This window comes from Emydura macquarii, unplaced genomic scaffold, assembly GCF_026122565.2.
Source record: "Emydura macquarii macquarii isolate MOO-44397 ecotype Brisbane River unplaced genomic scaffold, CSIRO-AGI_Emac_v2 contig_1170, whole genome shotgun sequence".
Classification (NCBI taxonomy): domain Eukaryota; kingdom Metazoa; phylum Chordata; order Testudines; family Chelidae; genus Emydura; species Emydura macquarii.
In genome coordinates, this window is record NW_027131307.1 from 1,252,141 (window position 1) to 1,268,439 (window position 16,299).

The following is a 16,299-nucleotide window of genomic DNA, read 5'->3' on the forward strand; positions in this document are numbered from 1 at the left end:
TGATTTGGTGATCTGTAGTAGAATCCAACTAGGACCATTTTAGGACATTGATCTATAAGCATTCAAGGTAATTTTTTTTCTGAGTAGTCAGTGACTCGGAAACAGGAAATGCCATTTTTGACAGAGTGCCATTCCCTCTTCCCTTTTGTCCACACAATGCTTCCTAAATAGGTTACAACCATTGATTTTAACATTCCAATCTTGTGACTCATCCCGCCAGGTTTCAGTAATACCAATTAGATCAAATGTATGCTCATAAATCAACAACTCCAAAACTTCTATTTTTCACCCAGGCTCCTAACATTGGTGTGTAACAATTTTTTATTAATTTTTTTCTCAACATCATGACTTTCCACTACGAGTGCTAACTTATTCTCTCTTTTCACCCAACCCTTTTATTATTGATTTAATGCAGTCTTGACTGCTCTAGTGAGCCCGTCCCTGAGAAAGATTGGTTCCCTCTCCTTCTACTGAGATGGAGACCTTCCAAACTATATAGCCCTCTTTCTCTCTCTGTAAAAGATGGATCAATGTTCCACAAAACCAAAACATTCTACCCTACACCACTTTCCTAGCCAGTGGTTCACTTTCAGAATCTTCTACCTTCTGTCTCTCTTCACTCATGGCATAGGCAGTATCTCCGAGAAGACATTAATTTCCTTCAACACACGTCCAAGTTCCATGATGTTGTCTATAATCTGTGATGTAGTCTGTTATGAAGTGTCATTAGTGTATCTCGGTTCTACGAAGACAACACAACATACTGTTGTCCTCCTATTCCTTCCAGAACATTCTTTCCATTCTTCTAAGTACAGAATCCCCAGCAAAGATCATCCTGTCTTCCTTGAATAGTTGAAGATCTCTTTGTGCGCAAGCTTGATTTTCTTACAGGTTGGGGCGAGAATTCATCCACAGGTGTGTCATGTACATCTCTCCATTACCTTCAACCAACTAGTTCTTCCAACTGGAAAAGACATCTTCCACTGTTTCCACACTGAGGAACTGGTATTGATTGGAAACTTGTAGTGGTGTGGAATTCTTATTGATCCTCTTCCTAGTGGTGGCCTCACCCTGCCCATATCCTCTTTGCCTCTAGCCATGAAGAACACCATAGAATCATAGAAGTGTAGGTCCAGAAGGGACCTTGAGAGGTCATCTGGTCCAGTCCTGTGCACTCAAGGCAGGACTACGTAATATTTGACATTGATAGATAAGGCAGGACTACGTAATATTTGATGCTGATATTGCCTCTGGTGGTTACAAACTGCCAGGCCTCCTCTCTCCGATTCCTTAGCGGCCAGCTCTTTTCTTTCTTGAATCTGGATTAGTGATGCTTCCAAAACCTGGTTGTCCAGGAACTCCTCAGCTTCTGTGATTCTCAGTAGAGTCTCTATTCACCCTTTCAATCCATGAATCTTCTCCTCTGGCAGAGCCACCAACTTGCACTTCATAGATGGGAAGTCCTTTCTGGCTTCAGGCAGAAAAGATGGCACATCCATTGCAGGTTACAATCACTGTTGAACCGCTGGCCATGATGTTTCTGAGTGCAGACCTGTTCTTAGAAGGAGAGCTTTTCACACTCCCTTCCCAAACTCCCTCTGAAACTCTCCTGTTAGCTGCCTCTGTTCGTGGCTCACAAATTTGCCAAGCAATTGACTTTTTATCCTATGGCTCCCTGTTTAACTCCACCCCAACAACCACTCAGAGCAATTAACCACTCAGAGACTCAAACAGTGAGGCTGATCAAAGCTCCAAGAGTCAGAGCCACACAGCCCTTACAAGGCACTAACAAAAAAATTGGTCTCAGCTGCTTATTCAAGGCCAATGGTCCAGCTACATAACCCCTACACAGAGACCAACCGACAGACCAAATGCACCAATCAAGTCCTTCCATCTCCAAGCTCCCTCCAAAACTCCCGTCTGCTGCTCCTTGTTTGCAGCTTCCCCCAATCTACCATAATCACTTCAGTCTTATCTGTTTTGATCTTCAGCCAGATAGCGTTCATCCCTACTCCATAGCAGTCAGACACTGGATAATGTGCTTAACGATGTTGGCTGGATCAGATGACGCAAAGATAGATTCTCAAAAGCTCAAAGGGCAGCTAGGAAGTCAATGGGAATCTGGTGTATAACTCTCACTTGTACCTTTGAAAATCTCCCCCATAAAGCTTCCTTGAGGGAAGGAAGTAGGAAACAGAGGGTTTGTCTTCACTTACCTCCGAGATTCGGCGGCAGTTGACTGGAGTTATGCAAGCTACGCAAAAAACTTGCATAACTCCCATCGACATCTCTGCTTTTCTTCTGCATGTCGTCTTCACTGCACTGCGCCAACGGGAACAGTGTTCCCATCGACACACTGCTACATTACTTGAGGAGGTGGTCTTAATATGTCGATTTCTGGATCGACTGAGCGGGTCTTCACTGACCGCTCAGTCAATCCAGAGAAGTCGATTTGAGGGCGGTGAAATTGCCGCCGTCAGTGAAGACACAGCCCTAAGCTTAGTTCATAAATGTATTATATTTTTGCTTTAGCCCCTAGGAAGCACTCAGATACTAGGGTGAAGGGTGCTGATAGATAGATCAACCCAAGACCTCTCACTAATCTGGCCCCATACACACACCAAACCACCTTTAGATATGATGGGCAATTGCCCAACACCACTCTCTGGGAATGCTCAGCAGATGCTGCCTTTGAGTAGCCCCTTCCACTCCTGTTCCCACTGGCCGATGACTATCTCATGGCCAAAGAATATTAAAGGCAGCTGCTAGATCTAACAATATCACACAGGGTCAGACCCTCAGCTGGGATAAATTACCATAGCTCCACTGAGTTTAATGGAGTTATGCTGATTTGCATCAGCTGAGAATCTGGCTTTTGGTCTTTAGCCGTCACCAGGAGTTGACAACCACTGGTATTATCTGCTGATCATTTCCCCGTGGTAATTGGCAGTCCTCATGTGTTTATGCAGATTCATACACTGTGAAAGGATTAGCAACTTGTGGTGTAGTAGACTATGAGACTTAGTCCAGTTCCCTGCATGCACTGGAAGAGGCAGACAGGGCTGTGCTTTAGTAATTCATTTTCTTCTTAATTTACTACTCCCTACTTAGTCTCTAAGGCAGAACAGCAGCGTTTCATGATCAATTATATTAAATGGGGCAGAGATCCTGCAGTGTCAGAACGGATGCATGGCCTTGTCTCTGAAGAAGAGGAGGTTATCCACAAGCATGGACCAGTATTCAACACTTTTTAATGAATCTGTCTGAAGGCCATTTCCAAGTTTCTCAATTACCTTGCTTACAAATGGGATGTTGGACCCGCCGGGCAATTGGTGCAAAGTCCCTTGCCCTGAGTGAAAGGTTTCTTAAGCATCAACTGGACTATTGTGTGCTTTAGGGTGGCTGGTAGATTCCATTCCACTTTGGTCCCATTACATGTACCAATTGTTGATCCTGACCACTTCACTAGCCTATCTTTCCTTATACCCTCCCTGTTCCTTTCCATGCTGTCCACTCCATGGTGTGTCTATCTATGTCTGCCATTTCACTAGACACCTTCTCTCTCATGTGTCTTCCGCCCTGTAACCCATAAACTGGGCTCTCCCCTCATACTCATGCTTCACTGAGCACATCTAGAGAAAGCCCTGCTCCTCTGTAGAAGGAGTGCTGCTTCAGTTCAGGTTTGATCTCTCTTCCCATAGCTTTTTAGAGTCTCCTTAAACACTTGTCCTTCTTCCTCTGCTCACATATACTCTAAAGCAAACCTGAACATTTAACTCAGCATTGTAAAGGCAGAATAACTGTCCAAAGGCATGGCATGTGTGACAGTCAGATTTGCTGATCTGTTGACACAGACAGCATGAGGGCACTGTCAAGATTTGTGGGACAGGACAAATTCATGAAATTGGGCTGTATATCATTTTTCTTTATCTTTTGGAGCTGAAAGTGAATGCCTTATGGAGTGTTGCAGGGTGCTACTGACAGTGTTATAGATCACGTGAAGGTGTCAAGAAATGCAGGAGAATTTGCCCTCAGCTTCCTATTTCCATGCTTTTAAGGTTTGGGTGGTGTGAGGGACGGCAGGGTCTAGATGCAGCTTTAACTGTCACTAAATACAATGATTCTTTCTGTTAGTTCTCTAATGTTTATACCAGGGTGATACACCTCACTGGGGATATCCCAAGGATCAAGGATGGAGGGGAAATGGACCTGCCTGGAAATCAGAGGGAGAAACTGCAATGTTTACTCAGCTCCTGGTGGTCTCAACCCTCCTGAAGGGTGTGAGAAGCTGTGATGGGCTGCAGGAGGGTCTTTGTGTCAGCAGCATTTTATCCCCATTTAAAACTGAAAGTAGCTATAGCAAGAACAACCTGCCATACCAGTGGAAGGGAATCTCTGTAAGAAGTCTACATGGTCACCCACATCCAAAAATATGCTGCAGTGCTTCATGGCCATCTGGCAATTAGGGACAGCAGGAGCAGCTGCAGCAGCAGTTTGGCCTTCTGTGCTTTCTGTCCCTACGGTTCCCTACCCTGCCAGTGTGAAACATACATTTCAGCCTTTAATCCAGCCATTGTGGGACACTTACAAGCCACATGTGATGAACTGATGAAATGTGGAAACCTGTAATTTACAGATTATCATGGCTTTTAAGTAAAAATAATGTTTTAAAGGCTGTTTTCTCATTATGAGCAGCTGTACATGGAGTAAAGCCCAGAGTATTTCAGAGTTCTTGTTAAAGGGGTCCAAAAAATATGACAATCCAGTGAGAAATGTCAAAAAGGGATTTTGGATCTCTTATTATTCTTTCAGTCTCAATCCATTTTTATCAAACCACCACGAACAACTGAAATACCAGCCAAAGTTTACATCCCAAATTTCATTATTTTGCTACTTTTATAAATGTTTTAGAAACTAAAGGTTAAAAATTCCTACTAAACTGAAAAGCTCTACCTCATCCTTAAATATGAAGCAGTGAGCAGCGCCAGCATAAGAAAGCAAACATTCTAGGGAGAGACCCAAGGCACCAAGCTCCAGTACAGGGAAGGACTAAGACATTGTCACCTGGAATGGAAACTGGAAGAGGATTTTTTATATTCTTTGACAATCTCAGTCAATTCTGTAATCAGCACTGTGCAGTGTTGTTTGGTAAGCAAGCAACACAAAGTTCACTTTCCTAAGAACTGTAAGAGAGGCTCCACTCTGAGTGCTGCCCACCTGCTTGCGCACGTATTCCACCAGCAGTTCCAGCTGCCGGGGGTCCTCACAATGCTTGTTGAAAAGGTTTCTCCAAAGGGCCGCTGCCAGTACATGGTCATCAGACAAGATCCCCTAAAACAGGGAGTAAGAGAGAAGGATTGGACAATGTATACAGAGAGAATGTAAACACCAACCAGAAAACCTGGGTGAGATTTAATTACCTGCTATCTGACTAGATCTTCTTAGTTTATTACACAACTCTTACAGCCCCATACTCAGGGAGTTGCAGTCTCTTTTTCACATATGTCTATACTCCAGTCGTTGGGACCCACACAGCTATAAAAATACTGCAATATACACCACACATCTGCCTCTCCCTGTGGCTTGTAGAAGACTGCTCCACACAACAGTCCAAAAGAAATAGCTGGGTGAGTTGATTCTGGAGAAAACACAGAGAAGAAATTCTGCGTAAGGGCTGCTAAAGCAGTTTTCTCTGTTGTGGGGTCACTATCATAAAGCCTTATGCCTTGTGAGACTAGAGAACATTGCAGCCCAGAATGGGGGGGCTGCTATGACGTTTGGCAAGAATAGAAGCTAAGGGAGATACAGCATAGCTGTTGCAGAGAAGGCTGACGAGGCACTGCTGTTCACCTCAGCCTGTGATGCAAAAGCATGGCGTAATTTCATGACATTTAGTTCTATATGGATTTTTAAATTAATTTTCATTTGGCATATGTCTTCATTGGATTCAAGTCTGTAGCACTTTTGTTTGTGTTCTTCATAACCTCTGCTGTCTGTCTAGATTGCATGCTGTCCATCCCTGCGACATCTGAATACCTGTCCTCTGCTGGATGCTGCCATCATGCATGCACTATGCAAGAACTACCTTAACATTAAAGACCAATATTTGTCTTTAATTGGCGGTTTTTTTAAAATGTAAGGGTGGGTTTAAAAAAAAAAAAAGAGACAGACAGACAAAAACATTTACATCTCCTTGCTACACTTAAAAATATATAAAAGGAAAGATCCTGATGCATCCCAGTGCAACTGTGTCACTGTAAGCTCTCTTATGTAGCCGTCCTAGGCTGACGTGAGAGAGCTTTCCCGTCAATTTAATTAATCCACCCCCCACAAAGAGCGGTAGCTATGTCAGCGGGAGAAGCTCTGCTGCCAACATAGCACAGTCCACACAGACACTTAGGTTGGTGTAACTTATGTCACTCAGGCGTGGCTTATTCACATCGCTGAGCGATGTAAGTTATGTCAACATAAGTGGCAGTGCAGATATGGTCTCGGTTGTGTGCCTCAGCCAGCAGACCATGCTGCCTCTCCGAGAAACGCTCTCATTAGTCAGGTTTCAAAGCACAAACTGATAACCCATCTGTATTTGCCACATGTGCTCAGAGGATAGGAGAATCCCCAGCCCGGGAAGCTCTCTCTCATTTGTTTCACATTCCTCCCAATGATTAGGGGCTGGGGCACATGACTTATGAGGAGATGCTGAGGGAACTGGGCTTATTTAGTCTGCAGAAAGGAAGAGTGAGGGGGAATTTTATAGCGACTTTCAACTACGGGAAAGAGGGTTCCAGGGAGGATGGAGCTAGGCTGTTCTCAGTGGTGGCAGATGACAGAACTAGGAGCAATGGTCTCAAGTTGCAGTGGGGGAGGTTTAGGTTGGATATTAAGAAAAACTTTTTCATTAGGAGGGTGGTGAAGCACTGGAATGGGTTATGTAGGGAAGTGGTGGAATCTCCATCGTTACAGGTTTTTAAGGCGCAGCTTGACAAAGCCCCGGCTGGGATGATTTAATTGGCGTTGGTCCTGCTTTGAGCAGGGGGTTGGACTAGATGACCTGAGGTCCCTGCCAACCCTAATCTTCTATGATTGCAACAGCTACAGTCAGGAAGAATTTTGTTCCCGTTGCTCTATGATGTGTACTGTGGGTGTTTTATTCCCTCCTGTGAAGCACCTAGTTTTCAGCACCACTGAGAAAACAGTGCACTAGATGGCCTGTTTGTCTGGTCCGGTGTGTAGGCAGGGCCAACTGTATGCTCTTACCTCATCATATCCAAATATAGCTGCATAGAAATTTTCGGTCATGCGTCTCATACTTTCTTTTAGAGCAACAGAATCAATCTGAAAAATATAACATCATCATCATCATTATCATCTGCCCAGGTCCTGAGAGATGGGAACAGTGACAGCAGTGCGGTCTGTGGGAGCTTGGGTGGGTAGGGGAGGGAAAGCAGCACAGTCCGGGATTGGGGGAGGTAAGGGCAGCGCAATCCTTGGGGGTTGGCCCCAAACTGCCTGTTATTGTTGCTTCCGTAGATTCACAGGTATTAAAGCGATTATCAGCATCTAGTCTGACTTCCTGCAGAAACACAAGTCATAGAATTTCACCCAGTGAATATTGCATACATCTTATATGTTTTGGATGACATATATTTTAGACATATATTTTTAGAAAGACATCCAATAAAGGACTGCAAGTGGTGGAAAAGCCACCCAATTGGTAGATAAATTGTTCCCAAGGTTAATAACCCTGTTAAAAATGTGCACCTTATTTCTAGTCTGAATTTGTCTAGCTTTAACTTAAACCCATTGCATTTTATGTCTCTGTCTACTAGATTATACAGACATCTGCTTTTGGAAATCTTTTCCATACAGTAAATTATATATTGTGATCAAGTCACCACCTAACCTTGTCTTGGATAAGATAAATAAATTATGCTTCCTAAGTCTTTCCCAGTAAGGCAGGTGTTGCAGAACTTGAACCATTCCTGTATTCTTTTCTGAACTCCTTCCAATTTTTCAACTCATTGCCATATTTGCAGATATCATCTCCCTTTCGAAGAATCACATTAGTCCTCTTAGCCACAGCAGCTCACTGCGAGCTCACTCACGTTCAGCTTATTTTTCACCTTGAGCCATAAATCCCTTTTACAGTCATTGCTTTTCCAATTACAGTCCTTCATCCCGTAACTGTGACCTACATTCTTTGTTCTGCATGACCTTGCATTAAGATGTATTAGAATATATTATTCAAATAAATCCAGTTTACCACACTATCCAGATTGTTCTATAGAACTGACTTGTCATTATTTACCATTACACCAATTTCTGGGTCATCTGCAAACTTCATCAGCAATGATTCTATATTTTCTTCTATATCATTGATAAAGACATTGAAAGGATTAGGCCATAAACACGATCCCACCAGAATCACGCTCATTGGATGATGATTCACCATCTACAATTATTATTTTATATCAATCAGTTAGTGAGTTTTTATCCATTTAATATGCGCTACATTGATTTTATGAGATTTTTTTTAAAAATCAGAATGTCATGTGGCACTAAATCAAACATTTTACATAAATCTATGTATATTACATGTCAGTACAGTTACCTTTATCAACCAAACTTGTAATCTCATCAAAAAACAATATTTGTTTGCTTGACAAATGCCACGCTGATTGGCATTAATTGTGCTACCACTGTTTCATTAATACTGGGTGTTTCCACGTCAACCTTTCTATGATATTGCCCTGGATAAATATCAGGTTATCCAGCCTATGGTTTCCTTGGTCATCCTGTTTACCCTTTTAAATTTTTGCCACAACATTAGATTTTTTTCCTCAGTCCTCTGGTATTTGGTTCAATATTAACATTAATGGCTCAGAGAGTTACTTGGCCAATTTTTAAAAACTCTTGGGTGCAAGTTATCTGGTCATTCAGTTTCTCTCATCCTCCTTTTTTGCTTTCTCTCTGCCTCATAGATGTACAGCCTGACTGAAGTGGCCTTGCTACTGTCTGAGATTGTGCAATCAAACTACAGCTAACATATATGGGCTCGAATCTACAAGGTGCTAAGAACTCTGGAGTGACCAAGCAAAGCACTTAAGAATGTGCTTAATTTTAAGTAGGTGAGAAGTCACTGGGTCTACCCACAGGCTAAATTTAAGCAGATTCCTATATAATTGCTAGTTTGGGTATAGCTGCTCAGCAGCTTGCAGGATTGAGCCCTGTCAGCAGAGCTATGAGCTTCCTAAATGTTCTAGGAAGAGCTAGATTGCCAGGTTACAAAAAACAAGGTTGCTTATTAGTAACTGTTGTTCTTTGAGATGTGTTGCTCATATCCATTCCAATATAGGTGTGTGTGCGCCCCGTGCACAGATTCCCGGAACTTTTTTCCCTTAGCAAGCCCCGTAGGGTCGGCTCAGGCGCCCCCTGGAGTGTCGCGCTCATGCCGTGGTACATAGGGCGCCGCCGAACCCGTGGGTTCTCAGTCCCTTCTTTCTGCCGACTCCGACAGTGGGGACGGAGGGTGGGTGTGGAATGGATATGAGCAACACAACTCGAAGAACAACAGTTACTGGTAAGTAACCTTGTTTTCTCTCTTCAAGTGATTGCTCATATCCATTCCAATACAGGTGATTAAATAGCCATACCTTAGAGGTGGGTAGGAATCAACGGTGAGCTGCTCTCATCAGGACAGCCCTGGAGAAGCCCGCGTCCTCTCTCGCTTGCTGCACGATGGCATAGTGGGACGTGAAGGTGTGGACTGACGACCAGGTCGCTGCTCTGCAGATGTCCTGCAGGGGCATTCGTTCCAGGAAGGCCACGGATGAGGCCTGAGCTCTGGTTGAGAGTGCTGTCACAGATACTGGAAGCGGAACCTTCACCTGCTCGTAGCATGTTTTAATAAAGGCGGTGATCCAGGTGGAGATGTGCTGGGTGGAGACAGGTGAGTCTTTCATCCGGTCCGCCACTGCCACGAACAGCTGCGTTGACCTCCAGAACGGCCTGGTCCGCTTGATGTGGAAGGCCAAGGCTCGTCTGACGTCCAGCGAGTGCCATCTCCGCTCCTCCTCCGAACCATGTGGTTTAGGAAAGAACACGGGGAGGACGATATACTGGTTATAGTGAAACTGAGACACCACCTTAGGCAGGAACGCCTCAGGTAGGGCCTCAGTCGGACCTTATCTTTATAGAAGACCGTGTAGGGGGGCTCCGAGGTCAATTCTCTTATTTCAGAGACCCTCCTAGCCGATGTAATGGCCACCAGGAAGGCTACCGTCCAAGAGAGGATGTGCAGCGGGCATGTAGCCATGGGATCGAAGGGGGGTCCTGTCAACATTGCAAGGATCAGGTTCAAATCCCAGGGAGGCACTGGGTCTCAGACCTGCGGGTATAGCCTCTCCACCCCCTTGAGGAACCTGACTGACATGGGGTGGGAGAACAGGGATCGTCCTTCCATTGGCTGGTGGAAGGCCAAAATAGCCGCCAGGTGCACCTTCAGGGAGGCCAGTGCTAGTCCCTGGAGCTTCAGATGGAGCAGGTACTCCAAAATCGCCCATATGGGCGAACACCTTGGTGGAACTACCTGAGTGGAAGGTTTTCTGCTGCCCAGCAGAACCTGCTGGACCTGTATGGAGCAGGCTCTCTCTCCCTCCGTCAGCCACAGAGTCTCCATGCTGTCAGGTGGAGGGAGTCCAGGTCCAGGTGCAGCAGGCAACCCTGGTCCTGGGAGAGCAGGTTGTAGCGCCTTGGGAGCAGGATCAGCGGATCGACGGACAGGTCAAGCAGCATGCTGTACCAGTGCTGCCGCAGCCAAGCTGGCGCAATTAGTATTATGTCCGCTTTGTCCCTCTTGATTTTCAAGAGGACCTCGGGTAGGAGTGGGATGGGGGGAAACGCGTACGTGAAGGTCCCCGTCCAGTCTAGAAGGAACACGTCGGAGAGGGAGCCCGGCTTGCGACCTTGGAGCGAGCAGAACCTCGGGCATTTCCTGTTCCAGGACGACGCGAACAGGTCCAGTTGGGGAACCCCCCACTTCTGGAAAATTGAAGTCACCACCTCCAGGTGCAGTGACCAGTCGTGGCGGGGTAAGACTGCTGAGGCAGTCCGCCTCGTCGTTCCTGACCCCAGGGAGGTGAGAAGCAGAGATGTGGAAGTCGTGCCTCACAGCAAAGTCCCAAAGTCGAGTAGCCTCCTGGCAAAGAGCCGAGGAGTACGCTCCCCCCTGCCTGTTCATATAGAACATGGCCGCTGTATTGTGCTTGAGGATCTGAACCATCCTGCCCTTCAGGAACCTGAGGAAGACCTTGCAGGCCAAGCGGACTGCCCTGAGCTCCCTGACATTGATATAGAGAGCTCTTTCGTCCGGTGACCAGAGTCCCTGGGTGCTCAGGTCTTTGCTGATGTGGGCCCCCCCATTCCATGTCTGAAGCGTCCATTATTAGAGTCACTGAAGAAGCCAAGTCTCTGAAGGGGACATCCCTCAGAACCTCCCCCGGGTTCCTCCACTAATCCAGGGAGGACAGTACCTGGGTGGGAACCATGACCACCCTGTTTAGTGAATGTCTGGCTGGTACATATACCGAGGCCAACCACCCCTGGAGAGGCCTGAGCTTGAGGCGAGCCAGCCTCACCACATACGTGCATACCGCCGTATGTCCCAACAGCTGAAGGCAATGCCTGGCTGTCGTCGTGGGGGACCTGTGCAAATCGGCGATTATGGTGGCCATGGTCTCGAATCGAGGCCGTGGGAGGAAGGCTCTGGCCTGAGTGGCATCCAGAGTGGCCCCTATAAACTCTATGCACTGCACCAGGGTGAGTTTGGACTTCTCCTTGTTGATGAGCAGCCCCAGTCTGGTGCATGTCACGCAGGTGAGTGCTAGGCTGTTCCTCATGTGGGCCCTGGACCTGCCCCGGATCAGCCAGTCGTTCAGGTATGGGAAGATCTGGACCCCCTTGCGGCGGAGATGGGCCACCACCACCATCATGCACTTTGTAAAGACCCTGGGGGCTGATGAGAGGCCAAAGGGCAGGGCCGAGAACTGGTAGTGGCAGCCAGCTACCATGAACCTGAGGAACCTTCTGTGACCGGGGAGGATAGTAACATGGAAATACGCATCTTTGAGGTCGAGGGCAGCATACCAATCCCCTGGATCTAGAGTGGGAATGATGGAGGCTAAGGAAACCATGTGGAACCTGATGCGTCTGATGAACCGTTCAGACAGCGGAGGTCTAATATGGGCCTCAAGCCCCCCTTGGCCTTGGGGATGAGGAAGTATTGTGAGTAAAATCCCCTTCCCCTTTCCTGTGGAGGAACTTCTTCCACAGCTCCGAGGAGGAAGTTGACCTGAGGACTGCAGCCAGGAGCAGCGGCGCATGATGATGGCCGAAGCCATCACCCTGCTGGCGGCATCCGCCGCATCACTGGCTGACTATAATGCCGCGTTTGCCACTGCCGCTCCTTCCTGGGTCACAGTGGCAAAGTCCGCGGGCTGGTCTGGTGGCAACACCGACTGGAACCTCTGCAGCAAGGACCAGAGGTTGAGGTTATACCTCCCAAGGAGCGCCTGGTGGTTAGCAACGCGCAGCTGCAGTGCCACGGTGGAGTACACCTTACGGCCAAAGAGGTCCAGCTTTTTGCTGTCTTTATCTTTAGGGGTGTTGCCCTGGCCACCCTGCTGGTCACGCTGGTTGACAGCGTCCACAACCAGTGTCCCCGGGGCACGGTGAGTGTATAGGAAGTCAAATCCTTCTTTAGGGACATAGTACTTCCTTTCTGCGGTCTTGGAGGTGGGAGCCACAGAAGAGGGGGTCTGTCAGAGGGCCTTTGCAAGCTTCATGACCCTCTCGTGCACCAGCAGGGCAATGCGTGATGGCCCTGCCAACCCAGATGACCCAAAGAGAGGGGGTCCGCCTCCTCTGACATTTCTTTAAGGTCCATGTTCAGGTTGCCCGCCATCCGCTTTAGCAGGTCCTGGTGGGCCCGGAAGTCAAAGAGGGGGGCCTTACGGTCCCTGGCCACCGCCTCATCTAGGGGGGAGGAGGAGGAGGAGGACTGTCGGAGGGGCCTCGTGGAGAGACCCTCCTCGGGGTCTGAACCCTCATCAGAGGGGTGACCTTGGTCTGGTTGACCTGGAGGCGAGGGTGCTAGCTGGGCCACCGAAGAGTGAATGGACGTGGTGCCCTGGCCAATCTGAGTACCCCACGGCCCCCAGTACGGCCACTGCCAGGGGCCTTGGGACCACGCCGGTGCCTGCATCGGTGCCTGTAGCATGTCTGGCTGGCGTGCCTGGGATCTGGAGCCGCTAGACCAACGTTTGCGGCCCCGGCATGGTGAGCGGCCCTGAGACGACAATGACGAGGAGCGCTGGTGCCGACGTCTCCGGTGCCTTTGGGGGGACGAGCTGCTGGAGGAGCTGGATGTAGATTTCCTCCTGAACCTCGACCTCTTGCGGCGACGCTTCCCACCTTAGGATCAGGAGCGATGATGTCTATGTCTCCGTGAAGCCGAGCGAGAGCGTGATCGACTCCGCGGTGCCGAGACGATCGGTGCCGAGGCAATTGGTGCCGGAGCAGGCGGTGGTGCCGAAGCAGTCAGTGCCGGAGCACTTGATGCAGTGAGGGGCACCGTCACCCGTATCAGAGGCAGGGACCACTCCGGGCTGCGCATCGGGGTTAGGGAGCGGTGCCGAGCGAGGCTCCGTACCGAGCTGGAACTGGAACGGCGTCACCTTGCATGTTTGCCTCTTGACCGCACTCAGTGCCGCGGTGTCGAGAAGCTTGATGACTCAGAGTCGGAGCTAGGAGAGGAGCCTGCACTCTTGACCCTCCTTGACTGTCTGGGGGGAGACCTTGACTCCTGTCTCCTCCACCCACTGGGGCAACCCAGCGCGGGTTTACCCCGAGACACCGGTTCCGGAACCCTCGGCGCCATGAGGGCGCGTGCCACTGCGAAAGCCTCCGGCGTTGATGGGCCTTGCAGGGGCGCTCCCCCACCCCCAGGAGTCGGGGGACGTTCCCTGCGAGGAGATGCCGGTGCCGGAGTAACTTCCATGGCACGTGGCTGGGGCATCTCCTGTGTCACTCCCTGCTGTACCGGTTGCAGGGAGGAGTCCATGCGTGCGGCTTCGGGCCGCTTCTTTTTCTTTGGCATCACAGACTTCGGTTCCGGTACTGCTGCCGGTGCCGTTGGAGTGCTCTGCACCGAGAAGATGCTCGGTGCTGCCCGCGATCGCGATGGCTTGGAGTCCGGGTGGAGCTTGGACTCCATCAGGATAGCCTTCAGCCGGGTGTCCCACTCTTTTTGGGTGCGCAACTTGAAGGCCTTGCAGATTTTACATTTTTCTCTTCTGTGCTGCTCTCCGAGGCATCGGAGGCAGCGATCATGAGGATCACTCACAGGGAAGACTTTTGCACACACGGTACAGGTTTTGAAACTGGTGGAGCCAGGCATGGCTCTAATGTAGCTCCTAAGGGCACTATCTACTCTCTAATTTATCTACTATCACTGTAAACTATCAACAATCAACTAACAAAGAAACGCACTAGAATGCTAAGGGAGGCTACTTGCGATATGCAAGAGGCAGATGTTCCAGCAACCGTCACAGGCGGAAAGAAAGAACTGAGGGCCCATGGGGTCGGCGGTGCCCTATGTACTGCGGCATGAGCGCGGCACTCCAGGGGGTGCCTGAGCTGACCCTACAGGGCTTTCTAAGGGAAACAAGTTCCGGGAGTCTGTGCACGGGGCACGCACACACCTATATTGGAATGGATATGAGCAATCACTCAAAGAGAGAATGCTTCTTTCATCTATACTTTTCTTTTTTCAATATAAATTGCCTCAAATAGCTTAGAAATAAAATATTTTTTTCACACAGATATAGTTGCATTTTAGCTGGCAAGGACTTGGTAAAGATTCTTTCCAGTACTGGACCCATATGACAGATTTAAGCAACACTGAGCACTTGTTCTCAGAAATGATTCAGGAGAAGCCGTGACAGGGCCTATTGACCTTGTGTGGAGAGAGGGACCAAAAGAACCCCACATGGTCTCTGCTTCTTTGCATCCCCCAACCCTCAATCAGTCATAGACACCCGAGACTGCCAATGTATGGCCAGTTTTCTGGGGTATTCTCCTGTGTTTCACTCAGTCTGGGTAGTTTCCAAATGCTTGTATCTAAAATGTCATTTGATTATCTTCAAAACTGTCCAGAATAAATAAATATAATAAATGTCCCCCTCCCCTGTAGTAGAAAAGCCCATGTGTGACACTGATGATGGATGTGAGGATTTTTAAAAAAGATATTGGGGATCGGTACGGTGTTTTAAAAATTGTGTTTGCTATGGATCGTTTTGGGGCTTGTGATACCCTGTCAATTACAGACACTACATGGCAAAGGAAAATTAAGAATACAGCTACAAGCAAATCTCAGAACTTTGATGATAGCACAGACTGCTGGAGTTTCAACAAAGATGTCATCAAAACCCCACTAACATCATTATAGCCTTAGTGGTCATGCCTCTGTAATAGTTGCTCTCTGAAAACTCTGATTATTTTATATCATGCCATCAAACCTATAGTTTATATATTCCTCCATTAAACCACTATCGTTTTTCATAATTTGATTTTTATAAGAATACATACAGTGCAATCACAAGAAAAATGTTCCTTTTATGTCAGTTACTCACATTTTTCCATTTATATAAGCTACTAAAATTCATGCAGATATTTTACAGGCCATCAAGATTTGGTGACTGGCTATTACTGAAAGTTTAATAAAAAACTAAACAGAAGAAATCAGAGGGTTAAATGATGACTGCAACTCCTGTAATTACTTAATTAAATTTTTATTGAGTACATAAACTATGATGTCACTTCTAGCCAACCACACTTATACTTTCTATGCATGCCAGAGACCGTGGTTTTTCTCAATAGAACATACTTCTAAATAAGCAGCACTTCTACACTCTAATAGAGGAGCAGGTCTCATGTAACACACTCAATAAATTATCCTTCCATTTTTAAACAAACAAATTCCATGAGTTATAATATATTTGCCATGCACTTTTTATGACATAATAAAAATGTTACCTTAAGGATTACTTAACACACACTACAAATGTTACAGCAGGCAATTGCAAGGGGGCAAAGAAAACAAACAGTCCCATTACAGGAACAAGCCCTGGACTAAACATCCCTAGGGAAGAAACTTACTATATAAAAACCAAAAAACAGCAGCTTTAGGTTAGTCAGAGAGGGATAATGAAGGAGATAGAGTTAAACAAACATGGCAATAAG

General features: G+C 47.4%; 1 protein-coding gene across 2 annotated transcripts in view; it reads right to left on the bottom strand.

The window, feature by feature from the left end:
* UQCC1 (ubiquinol-cytochrome c reductase complex assembly factor 1) overlaps window positions 1–16,299 on the bottom strand; it is a 143,039-nt gene that overhangs the window by 8,944 nt on the left and 117,796 nt on the right. For both annotated transcript variants that reach the window (XM_067546870.1, XM_067546871.1), the window contains exons 8-9: window positions 7,258–7,335; window positions 5,218–5,331 (exon numbers count right to left, since the gene is read on the bottom strand). In XM_067546870.1, coding sequence (XP_067402971.1) covers window positions 5,218–5,331; window positions 7,258–7,335 — 192 coding nt within the window. The remainder of the gene's footprint in view (window positions 1–5,217; window positions 5,332–7,257; window positions 7,336–16,299) is intronic.